Source organism: Cydia fagiglandana, chromosome 15 (assembly GCF_963556715.1).
Source record: "Cydia fagiglandana chromosome 15, ilCydFagi1.1, whole genome shotgun sequence".
NCBI lineage: Eukaryota > Metazoa > Arthropoda > Insecta > Lepidoptera > Tortricidae > Cydia > Cydia fagiglandana.
Window position 1 is genome coordinate 11,490,303 of NC_085946.1, and position 8,414 is coordinate 11,498,716.

At 40.8% G+C, this 8,414-nt stretch overlaps 2 protein-coding genes across 2 annotated transcripts in view; one reads left to right on the forward strand and one right to left on the reverse strand.

Moving 5' to 3' along the window:
* LOC134671371 (uncharacterized) overlaps positions 1 to 8,414 on the forward strand; it is a 305,131-nt gene that overhangs the window by 151,521 nt on the left and 145,196 nt on the right. The gene's annotated exons all lie outside the window — the stretch shown is intronic.
* On the reverse strand, positions 4,825 to 5,814 carry LOC134671589 (uncharacterized). Its single transcript, XM_063529449.1, has 2 exons — positions 5,634 to 5,814; positions 4,825 to 5,061 (listed from the first exon to the last, which is right to left on the reverse strand). Exons 1-2 carry the CDS (start codon positions 5,742 to 5,744, stop codon positions 4,825 to 4,827), a joined length of 348 nt encoding a protein of 115 aa, XP_063385519.1. The 5' UTR covers positions 5,745 to 5,814.

Consider the following 8,414-nt stretch of genomic DNA (forward strand, 5'->3'; position numbering starts at 1 on the left):
AAGAACTAAAAACCGGGCAAGTGCGAGTCGGACTCGCGCACGAAGGGTTCCGTACCACAATGCAAAAAAAAAAAAGCAAAAAAAAAAACGGTCACCCATCCAAGTAGGTACTGACCACTCCCGACGTTGCTTAACTTTGGTCAAAAATCACGCTTTTTGTATGGGAGCCCCATTAAAATCTTTATTTTATTCTGTTTTTAGTATTTGTTGTTATAGCGGCAACAGAAATACATCATCTGTGAAAATTTCAACTGTCTAGCTATCACGGTTCGTGAGATACAGCCTGGTGACAGACGGAAGGACGGACGGACGGACGGACAGACGGACGGACGGACGGACGGACGGACGGACAGCGAAGTCTTAGTAATAGGGTTCCGTTTTACCCTTTGGGTACGGAACCCTAAAAACCCAGTATTTCACAAGAGATACTGGGAGATATTATCTTGGAACATAAGGAATCCACATTCGGAGTTAGAATTTCAGACGTAAAGAGTCTCTAATATACTAATTCAGGTGAAACAAGGCTGTCTAGTTGTTTCGTCTGTTTACAATAACTTTTTCACACCACCTATTCGGAAAAGAGCTTTTTCTTCCCTGCTAGGAGGGATCAAAGTGGCAGTTTTCTTCCCTGCTAGGAGAGATCAAAGTAACACTTTTCTGTTCTAGCACGCTATTTTTAAATTTTTTGCACGTTATTTGTTTAGCTTAAATAATCTGTTTAACCATCAGATTGTGTCAACACTAAGATTGTTTTATTTTCCTCATAGTTGATGTGAAAGCACTATGTGTCTCACGGTATCAAAATTATTTCGTCCTGGGCGTTAACACTTGAATCCCTCATTACGCTCAGGATTCTACTTTAGAATCCATCGCTTCATTCAGGATTCAATGTACACCCTTGACGGAAATATATTATTATCATTTTGATCCCTTGTAACACAAACTACTAATAGTGGATATATTTTATACGAGGCCCTCGCCAAATTTCTGTTCTAAGAGACACTCTATAGAAATCTATTGTCAATTTATCAATTTTCCACAATAAATTAGAAAAGTGTACGTAGTGACTAAATTGTTAGTATAGGTATTTTTGTATATTTTGAATAAACTGTTATTACCGTCCCAACATTTTGTTGGCAAATAACTCGGAGTAGGTTCCCAAACGCCTCCTGGTACAATGCCGACATCCACGGCTGCATAAAGAACTCGTAAAAATCGTCAATCTTGTTCATCTGTGAAATTCAATCGCCTGATTGCATTTGACTCTGCGCTGACAATTTTCGCGTGTCACCAATATCAACCAATATGTAATGTAGCGAATTTCAATATAACAAATCAGAGCATACGTTGCAATGCTACAGCTACAGTTAATATATACAGTTACCTACCTACAGTATCTGATCTAATAATTCCGTTTTATGTTTTCATTGGAATCCATGCACTGGACGCTTTACATACCTATGTTTAAGAAAATTAGATAGGTTATCATTACTATCAATCTTGATTCGCAATTTACAATAATTTTGCCTATCTTTTTTTCCGGCCTAGAATCTTATTTCTTAAAGCAATATTTACCATATATCTAGTAAGCAAGTTGTTAAACAGAGACTCATGCATTCCGTGAATTAGAGCGAGTATATCGTAGCATGGAACTTTTTTGGCCAGGCATGTGACGCCATCTATGCAGTGGAACTCGTCAACTCGCAGTTGGAAATAGTTGCCGTCCTTGTCCGTAGTCAACGAATGGCCCTGGATTAAGAAGAAATAATTAGCATTATTGTAAACGTAGGTATTTTCATGTGTACTTACTAACATTATCATATTAAGATTAATTTTATTGTATTACTAACAAAATATCTGCGAGACCGAGCTTTGCCCGGAAAACATATAAAAACTCAATAGATGCGCGTTTTCTCAGAGATAAGACCTAGCTAGATCGATTTATCGCACCCGAAAACCCCCATATAGCAAATTTCATCGAAATCGTAAGCCGTTTCCGAGATCCCCGAAATATATAAATGAACAAGAATTGCTCGATTAAAGGTTTTAGACATAATTAAAACATAGATTGTACTCCTCAAACGGTGGCACTTTTGTTCAATAACTTTACAACATTATGAAGTATTTAGACGCCCTATTTTTCATATAAAATAAATATTATCTTCAATGGACGCCATCGCCACGCCATATCATTGTGATTGACGTTGCTTGTCAAACCTTAAACACAACAAAATTCGCAATACATTGCGTCTTTGAATTACCTTTAAGTGTATTAAAAATCAAACTACAAGTTATTTTTAAAAGTCGCTGAACAAATGTTGATGAGTATGAGGAGTACAGCCTACAGTTAAATTTTTTGCTCATATTACAGGCCACACCCGGTATATAATCCAAAATGTTAGTAACCAGTTTTGTAGACTCTTAACGTCTGTTTTAATCTAGTTGACACTCACTTGATGAGGCAGGGTCAGTCTGACTTCCATTGGTATATCCACACCAGGCGACCTCAGGTGCAGATAATACAGTGGGCCCGGGAAAGTAGCCGCAAGTAAAAGAGGCGACACAAAATCCATCACAGGCTCCCACCTAAGAAATTAAGTTATACCAAAGAGAATTTGAAATAGGGAGTTACTGTCATGGTAAATTATGTAGCTACAGTAGGTACATTTTCTGCCATCGTTCAACAGACGATTAAAACTGTTAGAACGCCATTTGACTTTGGTCATTATTCTGACTGATATGTGTTAACTTGTTAAATATATATTAATATTTAACGCCATCTACTTGAGAGTAGGCTGAAGGTTATGACGCCATCGCTCGAAAAGCACCATACCTTTGGCCTATAGTCGAGTAGATGGCGTTAATATTAATATTTTATAAGTTAACATATATTAGTAAAGGAATAAGGACCAAAGTCAAATGGCGTTCTAACAGTTTTATCTTCTGTCGAAAGATGGCAGTAAATTTACAGTGGCTACATAAGTAATTTAATTTCACAATCCGCCTCTATGCACTTTATTCTCTTTGGTTATACATATTAGCGTGTAAGCACAGAAAAAATATCTACATATACCCTAATAGTAGACGTAAATATATCGCTAACACCGCTTACAAAAATATTACAGCACGAAAGTTCATATTCAATTTTTACCATGATACCCAAATTGCTCTAATCGTCGTGGTCTATTTAATATAAATAAATAAGTATGCATTTACTTACTTTCGGTTCTTTTCCAGTGACGGTCTAGTCAATGGATCTATGCTTGGATGAGGAAAGCTAAAAAAAAATTAAACATTTAGCATCCTAATCGGGTTTGGGTATATTATACAAAAGTACAAACTTTACCAGTTCAGTAAGCTCGATCTGTATCTTGGCATAGGATCCGAAAGTTTCGATTCCGGATCCGCCATCACGAAAGGGTCCATTTGACGCAGGAATATATTCGCAAGCTGAAATTATATAATCCTATGATATGAATAGTAAAACTCGAATGTACGCGCGTACAAAGCTCACTTTCTAGCACCGCTCTGCAACCTCGCTCAGCTCGGGTGCTTACTCTTAACTAGGGTATACTCCTGACTAGTTTTCTATACAAAATTAAGTAGTTCCGGAACCAATAATTCCCGGTTCTCGGAATACAAATACCTCCAGTAAGTTTTGATAGGTTGGAAGTCATAAGCCATCAGGATCAGATAAAATAAGTTATACTCGTACCTAACGAAAATCGCTCTGTCCACGTGGTCCTACTGCCTTTGTCCTACCAATCGAACCACATGATTTTTTTCCCTTGGTCCGATTAATCGGACTACCAGGAATTCTAATTCCGCTTCGTCCAACCGATCGGACCACATGAACTTTTTTTCCTATTAGTTCGATTAATCGGAGTAGCCACAAGGAATTCTAATTCCGCTTCATCCTACCGGTCACGCCAAATATTAAAATTAATTATTCTTTTAGAAACTTGATACACTTACCGCCTCGCCCACATCCTCGGAGCAACGATCGCGGTGCAACTGGCGGTCAGCGCGCAACCGTCTCGAGTACTGAACGGAGGTACCCGCGCCATATACGTGGGCATCATTGGTCTTGAACTTCGTGTCAACCACTAAGCCGCCGTCGTATACCAGTCCGCACTCGCTAATCGCTGAAAACCACAAGTTTATCACTTTGAAGATGTTTAAATACCGAGCTTTATGTTCCATTGAATATTTTCAATGTCTTAACTGACCAATCGCATATATCTATTGCAATCAAATACAGTCTACCAGCACTAAGTTTACCAATAAGTTTTGCCGCCCCAGAAGTCAAGGAAGAAAAACAAAATGCAATCCGCCAGGGCGGCGTTAGCGGACTGGCGCCCAGGGCCATGGTCCGGATGGGTTTAGGGAAAATACGCCCCTGTAGATTACCAGAAAATTTACATAATTAAGCAGACGTCTTCATTTACAGATCTGCTTTTGTACAAGTTAGTAGTGAGAGAAACAATGTACTTATATGTATATCTGGCTCTCTCCTGTGTAACTGTTCCAAGGTTATGGAAACAGTATGGCTAGGTAGGTATATCACCTAAATGTTCTCTGGGAACTAAGCATATCCAATTTAATCCCACCTTGTTAGCATATGAAATAATGAAGGTACCTTTGTGCTCTCACATTAGATAGGGGTACTCACTGACTTCTGGCATGACAATAATGCACAGTCAGCAGCAGAGAGGGTCCTCTCTGTATACAATCAGTCAGATGCCACGCGCGAGACCTCTTCGGGCACCGTGAAAGAAAAGGGCCTCGCAGATGCGATTACGCCCACGGCTAGGCTAGATTAGTTCACGCTACACCACTGGGGTCACCTCTGCAGCTGACTGTACCTTTAAAAGCATAATAGTTAATAGCCTTCAAGCCGTAATAAAAAAGAGCGAAGCAGGGTATGGAGATCTTATGGAGCGGCGACATCACGTCCAGGCTGGTGATGCGAGTCCCCTGCAACTGCCAGCTTACGAAGTGACATTCACGGTATACGTAAATTCCCAAATTGTTTAAGCTTGCTTGGACTCTTTCATCGATCTGAGACAAAAGAAAATGTATTATTGTCTGAAGTACTCGTACTCAATATTTAAATAACTTAAAAATAACAATGGAATTTAGGTGTGCGAAACCAAATCGAGTGTAGGTAAAGGAGTATAGCAACATGGCAAGAAAACATTCGCTACAGCGTAAACACACGCAAGAGGCTTATGGCACAGAAACGCCGCAACAGTATCATTATACTGGATGCTTTGGTTTCCGCGATTTCAGAGTTGGCCCCATAGTAAAAGTTATTTTTACATGTTTATGCAAGTAGCTGACGGTCTTTCCACCGCTATACAACCGGCAGACGTTTTTTTTATTTATGTAAAGTATCAAACGGGAGGCGATGACAAAATTTATTTTATTTTTTTACATGTTTCGGTGGCTGCCATTCCTCAACCCACTAACGAAGCGGCAGCTGACGTTCATGAAGGATCATCATACATAGCCGTTAACCAATAGACGAGTTATCGCCCGAGAGGCGATTGGTCATGGAAATCTGTTCGTGGCTCGCGGTCCATTATGATAATGCTAACTTTACATTCAAAGAGTCGAAGATACACACGTACCACTTCATCGTTAAAACAGTTGACTCTCATCAAGTTGCGGTCAAGATGTGGGAATGGCTCCACGAAGGCTATATCCTTAGGAGCGATGCCTAATTCAAGCAGAGCTGCCATAGTGCTGTAGGACTCCAAGTGGTCTCCGTAGACAATTATCTGATTCGTGGCGCTTAAGTGTTCGGAGCCTGAACATGAAACAACACAAGCTTAAAAATTGAACCTTGGAAGATGGATCGAAGGGAAATGTTAACGAAGGGGATCTCCTGAGGATGGGATGCCGATGTTGTAGCGGCAATGGTACCTACTACATGGACTCGAGGGGGTCACCGTAAACGATTCTTGTCGCTTAACAGTAGGTGGTCTCGACCTGGATATTTTGAACAGCCTTGATAAGACCCCTTGCAAGAAAATAATCTAGCATCTTAATTTTACCTGCAACTTTTAAATAAAATTATGAAACGTTGCAATTACGCCTGGTTTAATTAGGTATTAATTAATACCTAAAACAGATAACTAAGTGTTTATTCTCGATAATAAAATTCTAGGTAGGTAATAGTATGCTAAATACCATGTTGTGCAAACAACAACACTCCAAATTGTACATCGGTGGACCTTATTTCAAAAGGCATACGTCCACCGATGTATCTATACCTGCAGTTAACAGTGTGGGCGATGGTATGTTGTATGTATTAGGTAGTATCTATGGCATAGTTAGACTTAGACTTTCAGCCAGTGTGTTTTTAGCTTTTCATAAGTATTTGCTAGTTATTTTATAATATAGCAATGCGTAAAGTTCCGTACGTGCATTGATCATGGACATTAGCCTTCTCAAGCAAATGTTGGCCTCGAACATGGAGTTAATCACAAACACGTTTTCGGGCAAGTCGGGCCGCGGCGGCACTTTGTCTGGCCGGTACTTGGGATTGTCCATCAATATCCTCTCACACGGCTTACCCTTACTGTCGCAACAAAAAAAGGAACAAAAAGTCAAAAATAACGCTTCAAAAATCACAACCCTTCCAAAATAAATAACAAACGGTCATCCTTCACATTCGTCTTGTACAGTCACCATCGGATATTTCTGTGCAGCGAATATCTCCTCAAATACCTGAACAAAGCCACGTCAAGACTATAAGATAAGTATGTTCAGGTATTTTTAAGAACATACCTTTGAGAAGATATATTATCTGTTGGCGACTGTTCAACGTGATAGATAACAACTACAGTTGGAGCAACTGGCTTGCAACGTATAATTGCAATTACCCATTGACATATATATTTAGGGACGGCTTTACGGGCAATAACTGGCTTTAGGGACCAGTACAGTGGTGTGAAACCACTACAACGCGATTGGTTGATGAATTCGCATCACGCGCGCGATTGGTTGACGAGTTCGCATTACGCGCGCTATTAATCACAACTAGTTGCGTTAGATTGCACGATTGGCTAGAATTCGTGAGTGACACCGCTGAACTAGTACAATTTTTAGTGTCCCATTAGCCCGTCCTTTAGATATTATATGTCAATGCAATTACCTTATCTTTTTGCTATGAGCGAAGGACTCCGCCAAATAATCCGGGTGTTGAAATTGCTTTCCGCATGTCAATACCAGCTCGTCGTAGTACTTTACCGCTCCGCTTTGCAGCCGGATCAATTTCTTCTTTCTGAGATTATAAAAAGACAGACAATCGTACAGCGGATTTAAAATAATAAGAAGGTCAAAGCGCACTAAGTTTGATCATAAAGGCATTGGAAAGACATGAAACTATTACGGGCCCTTCACCTACCTATACCTAGGTACCTACCTATCAATCTCCACCAAAACGCCAGTCATACAGTCCACGTAGTAATACAACGGGAGGCACTTCATATATCGATCCGTGTATCGACCACTCCTGGGGACGCAGGTCTCCGCCGCCGGAATACAGTCACAAAGCATCGGAAGACCGTTCTCGGATACAAGGGTTATGTTCGTAAATGTCAGGTAACGGGATGCGGGACTGTATAGAAAAATTACAATTTGTTAATTACATGATCATCATCTTTTTTTTTTTATTATGAATGGGCTTACTCATGGCCACAGACTAGCCGAGGCGTAGACGTGGCCTACGATGGAGCGAGCTCGCCCAGAAGGTGCCTGTTCACTCTTGATTTGAAGGTTGCCGGGTTATAAGAACACGGAAATATAGACGCCGGCAAGGAATTCCATTCCTTGGCAGAGCGCATAAGGAAAGTAGAAGCAAAGCGCTTTGTGCGAATTGGTGGAATATCTACCAAGTAAGGATGGAAACCGGCCGTGCGTCTAAAAGTCCGATGGTAGAATGGGGACGGTGGAATGAGCTCGTGTAGCTCTTGGGCACACTCCCCGAAGTGCAACCTGTAGAATACCAACAGGCTGGCGACTTTCCGCCGATGGGCCAAAGACTGAAGCTTAGCCGTTAGCTTCTTGTCGCCAATCATCCTCCTGGCTCTGCGCTCCACTGAGTCCAAAGCGGCGAGTTGGTATTTAGCTGAGCCATCCCACAGGTGGCTGCAATACTCCATACACGACCGGACTTGAGCTTCACCACCATCATCATAACTTAAGAGCTTTGCTCTTGTCGGTGGAGTAATCGCCAGTCATTTCTTTCTTGTGTCAGTCTTTTAATTTCCTCATACGTCGTGATATGATATGACCTCATAACATTAGGTAGGTTTAAAATGTGACGTTCCACGGTACCTTATGGCGGCTGGCGCTTACGTCGCATAGCTCCGCAATAATATTGGAGCGGCGTTAATAATAGCGTA

Bases quoted from the DNA above. Each gene is read 5' to 3' on its own strand.
- LOC134671589 (XM_063529449.1), bottom strand. From the start codon at position 5,744: ATGGCAGCTCTGCTTGAATTAGGCATCGCTCCTAAGGATATAGCCTTC. The intron at 5,062-5,633 runs GTACGTGTGTAT...CTTTTGTCTCAG, and splicing joins ACTGTTTTAACGATGAAGTG to ATCGATGAAAGAGTCCAAGC.